Source organism: Oenanthe melanoleuca, chromosome 9 (assembly GCF_029582105.1).
Source record: "Oenanthe melanoleuca isolate GR-GAL-2019-014 chromosome 9, OMel1.0, whole genome shotgun sequence".
NCBI classification, from domain to species: domain Eukaryota; kingdom Metazoa; phylum Chordata; class Aves; order Passeriformes; family Muscicapidae; genus Oenanthe; species Oenanthe melanoleuca.
The window spans coordinates 3,858,685-3,877,196 of NC_079343.1; the positions used below are offsets into that span (position 1 = coordinate 3,858,685).

The window sequence follows — 18,512 nt, forward strand, 5'->3', positions numbered from 1 at the left end:
AGGTTCCACTTGTTCTCATTAGAATGATGGTGGCTTGTATGCCCACATTCCCTTTTCTGAGAACTGCAGTTCAAGTTCACTCATCATGGCTCTTCAGCAAAGAATGAGGAAAAAAGATCAATCAGAAGCCATAATGTGCCCTTTTCAGGTGGTTTGGAATATTAGGATGGCTGGGCTGGAGATGAAATTGGCTCTGCTTGCTCCCAGGCTTTCCATTTGTGTGACACCTGGGGATGAGTTAGTCACACCTCTCTTCATACACACTCTCATGACCTCAGAGTAAGGCACTGAGGAGAGAGCTCTCCTGTGATGTGAGTGCAAGGGAATGTTTGGCATTTCATTAACAAATGCTACCAATCCCAGCTGTATTCAGAAGGCATTTAGTAGGAAATCCTCCCAGGACTGAAAGAAATTAAGTTCGGATTCATGGATTGACTTCAATGTCAGTTGAGCCCTTTGCTGTTTCTATCTCAGCAGACAGCATGAGTGCAGAGAAGTGCCTTGTTTTCAGGCAACCCTCCTGCTCCACAAATATTGCCACATATTGTCTGGATCTTTCTGAGCTAAGCACACCTCGTGTGTCTGGCTTCTCTGCGGTATTACTGCTATTTTATCTGGCTTCTGAGCCTTGGAGAAGCTTTTTCTATCAGGATTTTGCTAGCTTGTTACACAGATTTAGTGGTTACAAAAAGAAAAAGAAAGTGAACAAAATATCTATAAATCTCTGTTTATTGACATCTGAGTGAAGAAAAATGAAAAATGTAACTTTTCATGCTTTTCTCTGGACACTTTGTAATAGATCCTGAAATGCTACATGCTTTAGGGAAGTGTCTGAACTAGAGGACAAAGGAGGTGGTAATTTCTTGGAATATGCAATAATACAATCCATGAAGACTTTGGGAAGAGTTAAAACTATTGCTTGGAAGAACATTGTACTGGAATTTAGTGCAAAGGACTCCATGGAATTATGTGCTCTTCCCTATCTGCTGTTTTCTCTCAAGGCTGTGTATGAAATAGAGCACAAAGAGCTTAACACAGAGCTCCTGCTGTCAGAGAAAGCCGGAAAGAAATGCTTAAAGGATTCCCGCAGTGCAAGAAAGCTGTGATTAAAACATTTCATAACTCAGCTTGCCATAGAGATTTTCCCACAGCCCATGATTCCCAAGGGCAATTTCTCAGGAGAGATAACAGTTTGATTAGCAGCTTGTTGTCTTGAAGCCCTGTTCCTGCCATGTCTGCCACCTCTTCCTGGAGATGCTGAACGAGGCTCTGGGCTGCTGTTCCTTTGGACAGCCCCGAAGGCATGTGGCTGGTAATGCAGGCCAGTTTACTAGTGAAGTGATCTCTTCATAATCCAAAAAATGGGAGGGAGGTGCTGTCACTTGCTCCTGTGTCTTTTTATCTGAAGACTTGAAGGATGTTGAAACCAGGCTGTTGTCGCAGTGACCAGGTGAGCACATGTGCAGTGAAGTTACATTTGATGTCATTATGGGTCAAGCCCAGAAACTGGGAATGGAGGCAGTATGAGGAGGAAGAGCTTTGTCTGAGGAGTGCTGTGATGGCCAGACACTGGCAGTGCAGCCCAGACATGATGGGATCACCTGGGCCTGGCTCACAGCCACGGCAGGGTGTGCCCAAGTTTCAGGTGCCTTGTGGAGTTTCTGCAGCATTTAGCAAGGCAAGATCTGATGTAGCTGTGTGTTTGCAAGTTTAGTTTCGGTGCTTGAAATGCAGAAGGCAAATGAATTTCTTTCCCACCCACAGGAATGAGAGCCTGTCAGTCCAGCAGGGCAGAGGAGGTGTCCAGCTACCTCAGAGAGAGAACAGCACATTTTTGGGGACCTACCCTGGCAAGAGCAGACAGAACCCAACAGCCATCCTGCCTGGCTTTATGGAGCAGTCCCACACAGAAAGCAGTGCAGTGCAGTGCTCTAATTGCTGTAGGAAGCACTGAACTCCAAGATAGGAAAATAGTGAGGAGCTCTACTCTCTCTCCCAAGCCCGGGGCTTACCCTTGCTCCCTTTGAAACCCGCTGTAAACAGTTCTGTAGAACTGATGGAGCCGGTTGTTTTTGCTCTATCCCAGCCCTCCCTGGCTCTCAGCTTTGCACATCTTGTCTGTGGTGATGTAAATGGTGTCAGGTTTAAGGCTGAGTTCCAAGAGTGATCCACGTTGCCAGAGAGAAATTTCTGTTCAGCTCTAAGTCACATCCAGGAAGACATGGCAAAAAGTCAGGGAGATCTGAGTTATAAGATGTGCCTTCCATTTGCAACTTCACCATGTTGAGGCATCATGCCTAGAGTGCCTCAGCCTGGCTGTCCCCCTATTTTTTATTGACAAACAATTTGAAGATGGTGGGGCAATGAGGAATTGCCTCATTTTTAAAAGCAGAAGCCAAAAATTAATGGGGAAAAACCCATGCAGGAAGCATAGGAGCTTACAAGTGTGAAGGTAACTCAGTGTATTCTATAAAACAGGTAAATATACACACCCTGAGTGCTAATGCAAAACACTCATTAAAACAGATCCTGTACTACTTCAATAGCATATTTATTAAAAAAAAAAAGCACTGTCAGTAAAAGGCTTTGTTCAGAACATGCTCACTCCTGTGCCTTGCAATTTCCAATTCCCCTGTTTTTTTAAAGTTTTTAATTTATTTTTACTTTTAAGAAGCTCTTCCATAAAGTTGAGCCCAAAACCTATATTGAGCTGTTCCTATAGTAGTACTTGCTCTGACTTCAGAGCTTCTCCCCTGCAGAGAACACACAATTTGGCTCTCCAGGATTATTTCAGTCTCTTTGAAAGTTTGCACTCAGAGCAAGAAAACTGGTTTGACTCTTCCTTTCCTGGCCAGCAAATTGTCCCAGGCTACTTTGAAACATGGAAGCACAGCATGGCAGAGATGGATGTCCATGTGTCTAGCAGCTGGGCTCAGCTCAGGGGCTGAGTCTTGGCAGCAGTGGAACTGAGTGCTCTGTTTCCTGGCACAAACAGCTGGAACAGCCCTTTGGTTGAGGGCAGAGTGGGGAAATCCACCAGTTTGTTTTGCCAGCAATCTGTGTTTGGCTGCCTCCTTTCTGAAAGAACTTAATGCAGCAGAGTTGGTGGTTACTGACTGCCCCAACTGTGGTTTATCTGGCTGTAAAATAATTGCCAAGCTTATCATGTCTAGTGTTTGGGGATCCTAAATTTATCATTTTATTCTAAGTGTTCTGTCCATTAGATAGAACTAGGCCTTTTTCTCCTTTATATTTAACTGGGCATTTGTGCATTTGTTGACTAAATTGGTATGTGAAGATGAAATTATCTTCTTTCTTGTCAGAATTTCAGATTGCAGAGGAGCAGTTTTCTGTGTGGGGCTGTCTTGTTCCCCCCCCAACAAACACAGACATTTTTCAGGTACATTTGAGGCATTGTACAAGGCATAACTGAATTGAACCCTTGTGCAACTTCTCTGAGGTAACAAAACCCAAGTTGATTTGATGGGCAGGGAAATGAGATGAACCTCAATGGGATTTAAAAAATAATAATAAAACAAGGCAGGATGAGTTTTCTAGCACTCCTAGTTTTATTGGAGGGTGGTTTTAGGCCTTGCTGCTTAAGACATGCTTGGTTGTCCTCACTGTGCAGACATTATTAAGTGTAAGAAGAATAAATCAATATAATCCAGAAAAGACTATTTGACAGCAGCTTAGCGTTCAGGCTGTTACAGAACTAACATCTATCAAAAAAACTTTGGATTCAATTTAAAGCAAATTTAGAGGAATTCTGGGCATATTAGTGCTTTTGTGCAATAGGATTGATGTACCATGTGGGGGCAATAAGGGATTGCCTGTGTCTCAGCTTTTACCTGTGGATAAGAACACAGTTGTCAGATTTTGCCTGTACTTTTGTTCCAGCGTTGTGGCCCAGCAGCTCTATTTCGTTGCAGTTTGTAGCTTGTCTATGCTCTTGATTTTTGTGCTGTGGCTTCAGAACTGCTGCTGGCTACAGACTGAACCTTCTGGGCAGGGAGGACATGCTTAGACAGGTTCACTAGTCAGACTGAGAGAAGCTGCTGAGTGAGTGCATCTGTGTGTGTGTGCAGGTATGAACATATGCTATGCTTAATTTACTTGTTCTAATTGCCACCTTCACCATGAGAGCCAAGTTAAAATAGAGATGTAATTATGAAAGTCAAAGTAGGTGATTGCAAAAAGGGATTGCAGCCTCTTGGGTTTCTCTCTGTTAGCAAAAGTTTTTCCTGTACATAGGCACCCAGCCTGTTCTAAAGAATTGGTTAATAATGAGGGTTTAATTTCAGGTCACAGTCTAAGGCTGCTGGACTTTGTGCTTTATAAAGGCCAATGTAATTAGAAATTGCAGTGTGTGTAGAAGGGCTCTTGAAAAATACTCTGAAGTGGAACAATCTGGGAAGCTCAAAGACTTCTTTCTGGGAGAAGTGCTAGAGTGTGATTTTGGGGGGCAGAATTATTTAAGATTGGGAGTGTAAAATCCCAACCACAGAGTCTACAAGTATCTGTAGCATAGAAATCAACTGGTTTAGCAAGATACTGCTTCTGCTGAGTGCCTTTGCCATTCCATCTGTGGCAGTAGAACAAGGTGCATTCTGACCATTTTTGGAGCATCTTCATTCATTGCTGTTGAAGAACAGTATTTCTCCTATGCTTTCAGGTCAATTTTAACAGTAAGTGAGCCTGGAGTAAGAGATAATTCTGGTAAGTGGCATGTACAGGTATGGCTATATTGTTCAATCTTTGTGCTCATCATGTGGATCTGCTTATCCAGAATTCCTGTTCACCTTGAGTCTTTTGTTGTTTGCTAATGACAGCTGGTGGATTGGTCAGATTTTATGATTTCACTCTTTTCAGTTTTTCTACCATCTGGAGTACTGGTGGGCTGTTAGTACAGAGCACCACCTGACTAAAATTGCTGAAATTGGCTTGACTTTGCTAGTTAAGAAAAACAAACTTATGCTCTTTGTGACTGTCAGATAGAAAACTTGTTAATCAGTGATGAGGCATGTGGAGGAATGACTTGTTGATCCATGCAGACCAGTCCCTAGTGAGATGTCTAAGGTGATGTAGGAGGCAATCCAGAGGATGGGTCAGTAAGACAAGATAACTGGTCTCTGTCTGGTTCTGCTGCACAGGCCATTACAGGCTGTGAAGTATTTGGCTGAACTCTTCAGGGCTGAAACACTTCCAGACACCAGAAACATGGCCAGGGTGGTCACTAATTGTCATGACATTTCATCTAACCTGTGAACAGTTGTGGAAAAGTGAGTTTTTCCCTAGGTGGACCTCTGAGGTGTGCTCTGTATGTGGTATGGTGTCACCAGGCCCTCAAGAGTGATCATCTTGTGGAGAAAGTTCTCAGCCCTTCCAGTTAGTCCTAAGTGACACTGTGCTTAGACTTAGGTTAATGATGCCTACAGCCAATTGTTGAATATCTCCAGGAAGAGTAACAGATGGGAGAATTGTAATACAAGGCTCTGGCTTGAACTAAAATAGGACAATGGCAGTGAACTGTGGCAGTCAAAGATCTGTGAACTCCCCAAAAGAGATTCTGGTGCTTTCAGTAACCCACCTGCAATGAAACCCACACCAACCCATCTTCCTCCCTCCATCCTTGGCATGCCCATGTGTGTTGTCACTGTGGAGTCCCAGTATAACACTAGAGAAGTGAACTGGTGACATGTGGCCCAGTTAGTTTGGTGTACATGGTATAAAATGCTGGTTTAAATGGTTGTAAGTATTTTTGCTCTCAGCTATGCCAGCTTGCTGCTGTAGACAGAAGGGAAGACACATTTAGAACTGCTTCCCTTGTTGTTATGAGATGGAGACCTCTGAGAGACAGAGCTTTGTAGTGTGTATTTGGAAGATATGTGCTGACAAAATCATCAATAGGTGTAATTTTTCAGTCTGCAGAGTTTCTCTTTGTCATGGTGAAGGATCAGAATAAAAAGGTTTCCCAGCTGTTATCTTGGTTGGATAAGAAGTCTGCTTTGAAGGATTTCCTCAACCCTTATCCAGAGAGTGATTAAAGAAAAAGATGGTATTATAGTGCAGAGAAAGGCTAATTCTAGTTGTCCTTCTCAGACCAAGAGAGGAATGTGGTGCAGATTATCTGGTATATTACTTGAGTGAGAGAGTTACACCATGTTATCAGTTTTTATCTTAAAAGGAGAAAGTTGTACTTTGTCCTGATACTGCATCCTTCCATCCAGCAACAGCTGGCTTTCATGTGTAATGACATTCTTCTAGTTTTGGTCTGTAAACTTCCTCCTCCTCCTGTAAAGGCTTCAAACACTGTCTGGAAAGTTTGATTTCATGGGTGTTACAGAAATTCAGAGGTCTTTGTGGATAGTTGTGAAGAACATACTGCTGAGTCTGGTAGAGGTAACCATCCACTCCCTCTTTTAGCTTTCAAAATCACCAAACACCACATCTCAAGCATGATTTTTGTTATAGTTGCAGAGGATTTATTAAATTATTGAGTATATAGAACAGAAGTTCAACCTGATATGGCCCTTCCTAATCATACCCTGTGGCTGCTCCATCCCTGGAATTCTCCAAAGCCAGGTTGGATGGGGCTTGAAGCAACTTCTGATAGTGGAAGTTGTCCCTGCCCTGGGCAGAGGAGTTGAAGCTGGATGGTCTTTAAGGCCCTTTCCATCCCAAACTATTCTGGAATTCTCTGATATGATGGAAAAGAAAATTTTTTGTTTGTGTGGGTAGACAGGTCAGAAAACAGAGGTGCTAGGGATGAGGACAATCAAACACACTGAACCTTTGTGCCTTTTCCTCACTGAATTGTTTCAGTTCAGTCAATTAACTGTTTTGGATAAGCAATAAAATCAGGGCTCTGGAGTAAAGCATAAAGAGCAACAGCAGGGTGTTGATGTTTCTAAAGACTCTGCCACATCTGTAATTTTTGCTTCCTCTCCTGACTGTGGTGGTATGTGGTTTTAAAGCGATCACATCAGATTTGTTCTCTTAGTGGCAGCTGCTTTTTTGCACAAGAAAACTTTAGTGCTCTTTTTAGATGTTAAAGAAAGTGATTGAAGATGGCTCTGAAGTGTCTGTGCTGTGAAGGATGTGAAACCATGTTAGCAGCTAAGTTGCAAGTAAAAAGCCATGCAAATAGGATACTGAAAGAGCCTGTCAGCACAGAAAGCACCTCACCTGGCTGAAATCACAATTGGTCCTATGAATGGAGTTGTGTAAAATGTGTTCACTTTTGCAACTTTCCTATTTATGTTTTTTTTTTTTCTCCTGTATCCATGAAATTCTTCTCCATCCACATCACTTTTTAAGGACAATAAATCATGGAACATATATTTTAAAACCTTGTGTCTTTTGTTCTTTTGAAGAGATGAGAATGCTGCTAGTCAGGAATTACTCATTAAATTTGCAAGTTGCCTTTTGGAGAGTAAGAGTAATGAAGCTGCTTCCCTTTGAAAGGACTGTTCTGCATAATTTATGTGTTTTTTATTACCAAAAGTCATATGCTACGCTAATATTTTGTTTTTCATGTTGCTGTGAAAAGGTCAAGTTCTCAGAAACAAGATGGCTCCTGCATTTCTCATGCTATCAGCCAACAATCCATACCTAGAGAAACCCAAGGATTTCTCTCTTTCCTGTTGCTTCTTGTCTTGAAGAGCAGACTGTAGTGAGCTATGGGTGACTCAGGGTCTGTCAAAGGTGGCCCTTTTCAGGAAGAGCTCTTTTCCTGGCTGTCCTGTTATCTGCCAGCCTTGGCCTCGGCTTTAGAGCTGATGAAATCCAGACGGTGCAAAGATCTGTTTGTCCTGTGCTGAATTTCCTACAGTGTTTTGTTCTTGTCTGTGTCAGTGAGGGATGGGCTTGCTGGCTGGGGAGTGAGGAGGATGCTGCCTTTGTGGTCTTCAGCTGCTTTGGCCAGCAGCACTGCCCAATGCCTCTGTGCAGCACCCACATTTTCTCCCCTTCTGTAGTGCTGAGTCTCTTTCTATCCCCGCTTAAAATTTATATGTGAAAAATTAACTAAAATGTTCATTACTTGGCCTGGGGCTGGTTACTGGCATTGTGTCATCCTCAGGGCAGTGTTACCCCGAGCAAATGAGATCTGTGGGGTGCACATGACGGATGTCTGGGGTGCGCATTGGGGGATTTCTTGTACCTCTTTTGGGGTGCAGGCCTTGGGCAGCAGCCTGTGAGCTGGCTACCCTCCAGCTTCGCATGGAAATACTCTTTTAAAGCCTTGGGAAACCACGCTTGGGGTTCCACTTTGGTACAAAATATCACCTAAGCTGGGCGGTGGGGCAGCGGGAGGGATCGGTCCGCTCGCTGTGCCGGAGCTCCGTGCGCGGAGCCGAGGCCCCCGGGCCTGCCGCGGGCCCCGTTACCGCCCGAGGGTGGGGCCGGCCCCGCCCCGGCTCCGCTGCCCACTGCCGGGCGGGGCGGGCCCGGCTCGGGGCCGGTGTGAGCGCGGCGGCGGCGGAGCGGGCCCGGCCTGGAGGTGAGCGCGGGGCCCGAACCGAACCGGGGCTGGGGAGCGGAGGGGGCCGGGGCTGAGGGGCCGGAGCGGCGCCCAGGCCGGGGCTCGGCCCGCCCCGCAGCGCGGCCGCGCTTCCGCCGCTGCCGGCCCGCGGCGCTCGTGTGGGAGCCGGGCCGGGGAGGGGAGCGGGGTCTGCGGCCCGCGCTCCGCCAGCGCCGCGACTGGGCCTGCCGGGGCCTGGGCAGCGCCTTCCCGGGGGCTGCCTCGGGTCTGGCCTGGGCGGCTTGGCCGCTGCTCTCCGGGGCTGGGAGCTTGTGAGCCCCGGCGCACCCCGCCGTGCACCCGCCTCCGTGCGAGGAGAGGAGCCGGGGCTGGGAGGGTGCTGAGGAGCCCCGGTGCTCGGTCAGAGCAGCGCTCCCGAAGCGCCGCTTACCTGGCAGAGCCGGCTGCGGACATTGCTCGCTGTCCCCGCCCAGCCCGCTCCTTCCGAGCCGGCCTGTGGCCGTGCGGCTCTGCAGGGAGAGCCATGGACCCTCCGAGGCCGTGAGCAGGGACGGGATCGCAGGGAGACGCGTCGCTCCCTCTCACATCGGCGCACTCGGAATCTTCATCCCTCTTCGTTGCGGTGGTGGACTCCTGCTGCATCAGTTGGTGCCGGCTCAGTGTAGCGATTTAATGGCTTAGGAAGAAAGTTAAAAGAGGAGAGTTTTCTTTTTTGTACTTCCTTGCTGCTCCGTGTGTAGCGATCCCTTCCCACTCTGCAGCTGGGAAACTGGCCTGACTTCAGATCTGCCTTCTGCATGGGTGAGGGATGGACCACGGATCCTGCCACTCACCGAAAGACACTGTGCTCAGAGGAGCTCCTTTGAAAGCTGTTGGTATCATCCAAGTGAGCAAAGCCGGGTTGAATGGGGCTTGAAGTAAGCTGTTGTAGTGGAGGGTGTCCCTACCCATGCTAGGGGTTGGAACGTGATGGGCTTTAAGGCCTCTTCAAACCCAAACCACTCCATGTTTCTATGATCTTGCATATCCTCAGGTATAAGCTGCCTTTCCAGATTTTCTGGTAGTTGAAATAACTGTCTTGCTTCTGAAAAATAAGTTTATTCCATCCAAGTAGATGAAACTCATTGTGACTTCAAAGCAATTTCAAAAAGTACTCTGTACAAAAAGTAAAAAAAAAGGATTATGTACAGTTACCTAAGCTTTGTAAATTTTGTTTCATTTGCTCCTTCACTTAGGGCTGAGAGCAACACTCGTTCAGTCACTGTGCTTCAGGGAGCAGATTTAGCTTTGGTGCCTGGTCTCAGTTTGTAGGAAATTATCAGGATAAACACTAGGTGCAAGCAAGTTCAGGGAGAGGCAATGCCAGGAAGATATTTTTTATCCCAGAACACCAATGTTTAGGTAATATTACATTTTAGTTTTGCATTGTTGAGACTTGTGGCTCACCCATGGCAGGAGGCTCTCAGTGCTGTGAGATGCTCTGCTCTTCTTGTAGAAATTCTGTGTTCTTGGAGCTTGCAGCCTGTCTCTAGTTGATTTTCCTCTTCCTTTCATGTAGTCAGCTCCTTGAACTGAAGTCCTGACCCACGACACCATGGTTTTTGTCCAGAAATGTCATATGTAGTCAGAGTACTTAAAACATATGTAACACTGACGGTGAAAGTGGAAATGGTGCTCAGCTTGGTTAGCTCTCCTCACACATTGGGTGAAGACAGTGAAGCAAGCCAGGCTGTTTGGGGGTTGTTAATAGTTGTGATGGCATTAGTAGGGTGCCTTGGGAGGGACATGATGTGGCATGGGGGAGATGCTCCCAGCTGGCACAGCAGGCCACTGCTCTTCTGTTGCTTCTGCACATCAAGTGTTCTGTCTAGTGCTTGTTTGGCCTTTAAGATCTGAGTATTGGCCAGTGTAAAATCTGAATATTGGCTGGTGTAAATATTTTTAGGAGCATGTCATCAGTAGGATACCTGGTCAAGCCCCACTGAGTTCCCTTTTTCTGTTGCCACCTGTGGGGAAGGACTTTGACATGTGCAATTTCTGTTTGATGTGACTTTGGTCTGTCCTGGCTGGTGACCAAAGCTAGAGAGTACCCAGGAGCTCCTGGTGAGTGTGGCCTTGGGTGGCCTGCCTGCCTTGCCTTGGGGAAGCAGCTGGCTCCAGCTGGAGGGGAGGCTGCTGAGCTCTCTGCTGCAGGGCTGTTCCTTGTGCTGCCTTGGCTGTTGCTGCTTGCATTTTTTTCCTTTTGAGTAACTGCAGTGTGTGTCTCTTCCAGGAGCTGTTTATTCAGAAGGGAATGAATGCTCCTGGAGCACTGATTTTTAAGAGCTGGTGGCTAATAAAGAGCCTCGTGAGGAGTTTGAGTGATCCTGGGCAGCTCCAGCTGCTCGTAGGCTCCTGAATGCCAATAGCAAAAGTTTACTCAATAAGGGACACGATATCAATGGGTTACAGATGTTCAGATCAAGCTCTAGTTTCTCTTCAGATTAGCAGTTAGAGGTGTAATCTGGGTATATCTTTCTGCTGAATTTTGTTGTTAGGGTAGTTTTAAAATTTATGACCTAAAGATTTTTCTCCTTGGCTGTGTGACTGTACAAACCAAGAAATTCGGGCAAAGAATAAGTACAAAGCACCCTAAGAAAAAGATTTTTTATTATTTATCACTCAAAGCTGGGAGGTTGTACACTGGGCAGTGTGTGCCCACTTTTAAGGTTAAGCTTATCCTTCATGCTGGGTTTGGTTTGGGTCCCTGGTGTGGAGATGGGGAAGGGTCTGGAGAACACATCAGATGAAGCACAGCTGGAGGGGCTCAGCCTGCAGGACAGCAGGCTCAGGGGGAACCTCCTTGCTCTCAGTAACTCCCTGACAGGAGGGTGCAGCCAAGCAGGGGTCAGGCTCTGCCCCCAGGGAACAAGGGGCAGGGCAAGAGGAAATGTCCTCAAGCTGTGTCAGAGGACATCTAGATCCAATATCAGGGAAAATTTCTTCACTGGAAGGTTTGTCAGGCATTGTAACAGTTTTCCTAGGGCAGCGGTGGAGTCCTCATCCCTGGAAGTGTTCAAACATGTAGGCACTTGGGGACATGGTTTAGTTGATGGTGTTGGCAGTGCTGGATTGGGGGTTAGATTTGGTGGTATCAGAGATTTTTCCCAGTTGTTGTAATTCTGAGATTGTCACACTTTCTTGTTGTCAGCTGGGAGGCTGGTGGTGTCTCTGGCTGGTCTCAGCTGTGCTGACTGGGTAGGGCTCTGCAGGGGCTCAGAGGCCACACAAGTCTTGTGGTGGGTGTAATTAGGTGGGGAGGCATGTCTGCCCTTCTGGGATAAGTTTATCTCTACAGGGATCTACAAGTATAAAAATAAAACCCCCAAAATGTTAGAATGCACTGGGCTACAAGCTAGGAAGACATTTGACCAGTCTCGATGTGTGTGAGAATTGAAACATAAACCACTCCCATCTAATTTGTAAGGACATGTAGGGCTGACTTCATTTAAATCCTGGGAGCAGGCTGCCTACCTAGTCTGAGCACAGAGACAAAGCAGTGTTTTCATGAGCTGCCTCTCTTCTTGTCTGACATAACACATTTATTACAAAACAATAACCTGTCACTCCTTTGGATGTGAAGGCTGTCCTGCTGCAGTACCCACATACTCTGGGCTGTTGAGACACAGTGTGGGGTTTGGATAATTCACACAAAAGGCCCAAAACCTTCCTGTTTGTTCCTGCTGGGTGTACCTTGCTGGCAAATACTGGGTGCCAGCTGTGGGCACGGGGCAGAGACTGTGCTGCATTCTGAGCAGGTCTCACCTTTGTGCAGATCCTGCTATGATTCCCCTGCAGATATCACCACTGCTCTGCTGCCATGGGAGAGCTGCATGGGACTTTTCCCCCATGTCAAATTATATATTTGCTCTGCACAACTGCCACCAAGCCCTGACAGCAAGACTCATGCTGTGGGAGTCAGCCTACATTCACTGGTGTCCCTCTCTTTAACTGAGATTTTTGCCTCCTGATTTAACCTGGGTATAGCACAAATTTGCTAATGAGGTGAGGAACTGTTGCTTTGTTGCCTGATGAAGGCTCTGAGCTGCCAGCAGTTAAAGCTTTGCATGAGTCATCATTTTGGGGATGCAGCAAGTTAATAGTTGTCATTATCTCGGTCTGCAGTCTATGGGATGGTTGGGTACCAGTGAGAGGTACCTGCCTTACCCTTCACTGTGACTGTGCTTGTGCTGCTGGTGGTAGGGGGCTCATCAGCAGAAAAACTCAACAGAAACTGAAATGCTCATGTTGGGAGGGTAGAAGGCACAGGTTTGGCTATCCCATTTCTTAACCACGCTTCAGAATGGTTAGTTTTTCCTTTGTTGGATTTTAGTCATTACAGAACGGTTTGGGTTGGAAGGGACCCTAAAGCTCATCTTGTTCCAGCTCCCTCCATGGGCAGAGACACTTTCCACTAGACCAGGTTGCCATAGTTTCAGTAACCTTATTACTGATGTTGCTAGTGGCATAAAGAGTGTTAAATAAGGATTTTGTGATAGTGCTTCAGTGGGCAATATTTTCATACAAAATGACAGTGGAAATTCTTTCAGGCTGTAACCCTAACTCTCTATTTTCTCCCATGTTTCTACAGACTCTGCTTGCTGTTGGAAGATGGGAGAGATAGAAGGAACATACAGAGTTTTGCAGACACCAGGCTCTCGTTTGGGTGCCCAGAAGACCTCAGGAGTGAGTACCTTGGAGCCAGGACAGAACCTCTTGACTGCCATGGCATCATCGCCTGCCAAAGCGCAGGAGCGTGACCTCCCCATCAAAATAAAGATGTTGGACAACACAGTGGAAGTACTTGAAGTTGAGGTAAGAGATATTTAAACCTGATTTCAAGTACACTTAGCCTCTCTTAATTTAAAACTCACAAGGATGTGCCTCTGTAGAGAGCTGGGACATTTTGGGCAATATCTGAATGAAGATTTCTGTTGGGATTTTACTTGCATACAATTAGTGATATCAGTTGCATGGATTGTTTTTTAAAATCTTTTGAGTATAACAGATGTTTTTTCTTTTTAACAGACTTAAAATACAAGCACATAGTGCAAAGAGAGTCTTTATTTGTTGTTTGCTTTGGGGGAACACCAAATGTCTGCTGCCAAAATGTTCTTGCTTCCTGAACCACAAGCAGCTTTGTCAATTTAGCAGCTGGGAGAGCAGAAGAGCTTTGCCTTAGTTACTAATTTATATTAATTATTTCAATAGTTTGTATCCTCTCCAAGTAAACTTACTCCTATTTGAAAGTCTTTACTAAAGCACACTTTAGCGGGGATGCACCAAAGCAGTGTCAGTTCAGTGTTTCTGAAAATGTTTATTTAAAAGTGTGCTTGGGGAAATTTGCCATAAGACATAGAAGCCAAGTACAAATTAGGGAGATTCTGCTTTGAAACAATTTTTCTTCTAATTCTTGTTACATTTTCAGCATTAGCCTCAGAATTCTAGTTTGCCTGAGTTGTTAGCAAACTACTGTGTTGTAGTGAAGATACTTAGGTATCAGATATTAGTATCAAACTGTAATCAGTAATTTATAATTAACACTTGGAGCCTTAGTTGGTTGCTTAGACTCAAAAAGGGCTCTTCAAAAAGAGTGAAAAAATGTCTGTGGAACTCTGAAGAAATAGTGGATTTGGGGATGACTTCTACAGATTCTGTCCAGCTGTTCAAGTTCAGTCATGAAATCCATGACATCTGTTTGGTTTTGGTTTTTGTTGGTTTTTTTTTAATTTGATCAAGTGTGAGTTTGTGGCTGTATCCTTCCACTTGAGCACACAGTGTCTGGTACTGCAAACCCACCCATCCCTCATGTACTGCATAGAACACAAAAGCCTCTTTTTTCTCTTTACATTATGTTAGAATATTTTTTTTTAAAAACCGCTGACTTTGGGTCTTTTGAAGGATAATTTTATTTATTTTTCCAAGTTGATGTAGATGGTGCTTTTGTGTTTTGATTCCCAAAAGAAGAAAAACCCCAAGCAACACCCTCAGCTCTTTAATTGTGAAAGTCAGTGCAGGGCAAGGTTTATGGGGCTTTCAGCTGTTGTGTTAAGTGTGTTTCCCATAATTAGGAGCTATCTTGTTTTTTGTTTTTTGTTTTTTTTTTTAACCTGGAAAGCTCTCTCTGTTTATGGCACCCACAGAAACACCCGAATTCGGGCACTGACATGCTGAGGCCATAATTAATATTGTGCTGCTTTTCTTTATGAGATCAGTTGAAACTGAAAAACTTAGAAACCTCATGCTTGATGCTGTGAGCAATGAGGAAAAGGGGTCAGCCTTGGGTCAGCTTCAGAGCATAGAGCACAAAAAGGTCCAGAGTCAGCAGCTGTGGCATTACAGCCCAGCTAACACTGCCTCCATTGCTTTCAGTTTTGGCTAAATAAGGTAGCAAATGATAGAAAACAGGCATGAGGTATTAAACTGTGACCCTCTGCCTGATTTCTTTGGTGAGCTGTTGGGATAGCAGGAACTGCTGTTTGTCATGGAAAATGGGAATTTTTCACTTGGGATTGAGGGCAGGAATTAGGAAAAGGCAGTGACATTGCTGAATAGGTGGTGTGTGCTTGCACAGTCATTTTTCAAAAAGCAGTCAGAGAAACTGTTGCCCAAGCAGCTATCTTGGAGGAGTGGAGGTTCAGATTACTCTTGCCCACTTCTCTTTGCTTTTGTAATTTTTGTCACTAGATGTGAAAACAAGATGTGGTGTGGGGTTTGTGTTTGATTTGTCAGTGCAGTGGGACGCAGGCCTTTCCCATGGCCTTTTGACACTGCCTGCTTGGGGAGATGTAGGTGATGGGAGAAGGTGGTTTGGGTTTGTTTTTTTTTTTCTCCTATTCAAATTATTTTCTCTTCTGTCTGTAAGAACTATGGCAAGTGACTTTTTACTGGGAAAAATGGTGTGTCAATGGAAGGACAGCCTGAGTGTAGGATCAGTTCCTGGAGAGACCCTTCCTTGTACAGTGTGGTGGGGAGCCTGATGCTGTAGCTCTGTTTATTGTCCTCCTGCCTAGAATGAGCCACAGCAGCATTTTTAACCATATGGGATAAACAGAGTAGCCACAGTAACAGCTTAATCCAAGCAGCTTTACCCTGTCATCCCTTCCTTTCTCCAATATGTGTTTAAAACAGTTGCTTCTCTCCTGGCAGGAGTTGGTGGTTGCCCCTCCTTGGTAGCCCACTTAACTTTTTAACTTGCCAAAGAGCAAGAAAAGAGACTGAGGGTGATGTAACAGATGGAGAGAGAACAAAATGGGAAAGAACAGTCTTTTCTTGATGTTATTGGTGTACCTGGAACAGTTTGCTAAAGTTCCCCATAGCTACATTCTACCACCTTTTAAATCCATTGTCTCTGTCCCTTTTCCCCATCTGTTTCATAGTGTTTGATTTCTAAGTAGGAATTTTATCAATTACTAAGAGGGAATTATTCTTTAAAATAGGTTGGGCAGAGCCTTTCTCCAGTGACTCTGATTTGCATGCTAGGGGATGGAGAAATACTCAATGTTTTCTAGAGTTTAAGAAAACTGGAAATGGGCTCTTTATGGTTTCTCCTTTCCCTTCCAAAACAGAAGAGAGAATGAAACATATCCATTCAAAGCTAGGCTGCAATATTCATTATTTTCATGAGTTTTTTTTTTTCACTTCCTTGTTTAGTCAGCTCAAATCTTGCATGTGCCATTTCATTGGGTACCTGGCCTCTTCTCTCCAAACTAAGTCTGTCCAAAGGGTGATCTTGCAGACTACAAGATGAATGATTGGCAAATTCCATTTAGTAGAGACTGTGGCCACACTTCAAAGTAATCAGGGTTTTACAGTAGAAGTTCTGCCAGCTTTCTAGATTTTCTGAAAAGATTCAACTTGCAGGCTTTTGGTCAGCACAAAAATGTGGCAGATTCTTAAGTAGAAGGGTTTGGGCTGGGCTGAATTCACCAAAATGACATTTAATGGAATTGCTGCTATCATATGATGTTTAATATTTGGTCTGTGTGTTGTTGCTTATGTAGGAAATATGTGTCATTTAGGAAATTCTTTTACATGAGTGCTCTGTGCTGTGAGGAAGTGCCCCAGAAAAAGTAGTTTATATTATTATGCTTCAAGTTTACTGAATTGTTTGGGGAGAACTTGGTGCTTCTTCAATGGCATGTACTTCCTCTTCTCCTTCTGCTTGGATGTCAAATGCAATTTGGGAGTCAAAAATATTTGTACATTTTATTATAGGGTCTGCCTGCCTGCTCCACTCTAAAAGAAAATTTAAACTGGATTTTTTTTATTTTCTTGGGTTGTTTTGAGAGCAGAAGTCTGTTCTTTTTAATTTTTCTTCTTTTATGTAATGAAGTAATAATGTTCTGCATCCCTACCATGCTGTCTGAGGTGTCTGTCCTAGTATGGAGTTGCTTCTCTCCACTGCCATTCTTGAGAACAGGCTAGATAGATAAGATTACACTGTAATTACCCCCTTATTTTCTTATTTTTTTTAATTAGTGTGTCTCACTTCTCTTGTCTACCTTGGTGTTCATTGATAAACTCTGCAAAACTATTACAAAACCAAACTATTATAAAACTATTGCTACAAAACCAAAGTGGCTTATTCTATACTAAGTTGAAAATGTGTACTTGATTACTCTGATAGTGATAATGTCTTTGGCTCTTCCTTGGCTTATTGGCATTGATAAATTGCATCAATAAAGGTGCAAAGCTGCTCTCCATCCTTATGCTTAGCATGGAATAGAATAACTCTGGTTATTCTGGTTTCTGTGCAGTTAGCATTATCTGTGATTGAAAAGGTGCCATGAAAGTAGCTTCTCCTTGGATACCTATTGTTTTCAACCAGCCATTGGAGGCCATGAAATCAGAGCTGGGCTGGGGCTGCAGGAGGTTTTTGGGATGGCAGAGGAAGCAACCTGACTGCAATATCCTTCCCATGGTTTGGAGAGAGTGTTTCCCACTTGTGCACACAGCAAAATGCTGCTCTCAGTAGAAAGAATAGATTTTAGTAGCATTAGTGCCCCCAAGAACTTTCATGGGGATGGTGCAGAAATGATGCAACTTTTAACTGCTGTTACTGAGCACTTTTAAGTAAGAAATATGTGTATGTTAAAAACTGGGGTAATGCTGTGGCCACTGCAAAGCACTTGCTGTGTGCAGTGAGGAGCTCTGAGCACACTGCAGGTGGGACAGGCAGCCCAGTCCCAGCTCCTGCCTCTGCCTTGCTCTCCCTGTGCCTGCTTAGACCTTCCTTCCTTCCTTTTCCTCTCTGTGCTGTGAAAGTATTAACAGCTTAAATATGTGAGGAGTCAAGGGATAGTCTGCTGCTGAATCCTATTAAGTGCTGTGCTGGAGGAATCGAGGTGCTGTTGGTCTGCTCTGTGTTTTTCTTCCCTAGCCAGGAAGAAATAGTCAAAATTCCAGAAAGAATCATAGCCAGATGTTTGTCATTGCTTCAGTTTGAGTCTCCTAAATATGGCAAATAAGCTGCCTTAGGACTTATTTTTATCTGACCTCAGAAGAGAAAGTTAGTAATTCACTATTTTAAATTTGCAATTATTACAGGGTTTCAAAAGAAGGTAACTAAAGCTTTGCATTTTGTGTACTATTCGATTCCACTATATATTTTTTAGGCCTGTTATTTTGTGTTTGGAAGCTTGACTTTTTTGATGCTATGTAGGAATGTGGTATTGGGTGGGGAAAGGTGAAACCACAGCCATTTTATTGACAGACATTTAGAGTGTGTGTTTTGTTCATTTGAGTGTTTCTTGGTTTTGTTTTGTTGTTTTTTTTTGTTTTTTTTTTTTTAGGAAAAAACTTAAATTATATAAGCCAAAATTATAATAAGTTCTCTTGACCTTAGATGTCATATTATATGTAAAGAAAAATTGAGTTGTATTGCTGTAAAGAAAAAACAGTCTGAATATCCTTGTACAAAATATTGATTATGTGCACACATCTTAAAACACAGAAACCATTTAGGAAAATGGTGATCAAATGTTAT

General features: G+C 44.3%; 1 protein-coding gene across 5 annotated transcripts in view; it reads left to right on the plus strand.

Annotated features, from left to right (window-relative positions):
* Nucleotides 1-4,701: 4,701 nt before the first annotated feature.
* The window catches only part of FARP2 (FERM, ARH/RhoGEF and pleckstrin domain protein 2), a 75,204-nt gene continuing 61,393 nt past the window's right edge, over nt 4,702-18,512 (plus strand). For 2 of the 5 annotated variants that reach the window (XM_056498365.1, XM_056498370.1), the window contains exons 1-2: nt 8,427-8,503; nt 13,116-13,339. In XM_056498365.1, coding sequence (XP_056354340.1) covers nt 13,136-13,339 — 204 coding nt within the window. In that variant the 5' untranslated portion in view covers nt 8,427-8,503; nt 13,116-13,135. Of the gene's footprint in view, nt 4,720-8,426; nt 8,504-8,845; nt 9,372-13,115; nt 13,340-18,512 lie in introns of those variants that run through there. The other 3 variants (XM_056498368.1, XM_056498369.1, XM_056498366.1) reach the window with 3 other exon arrangements.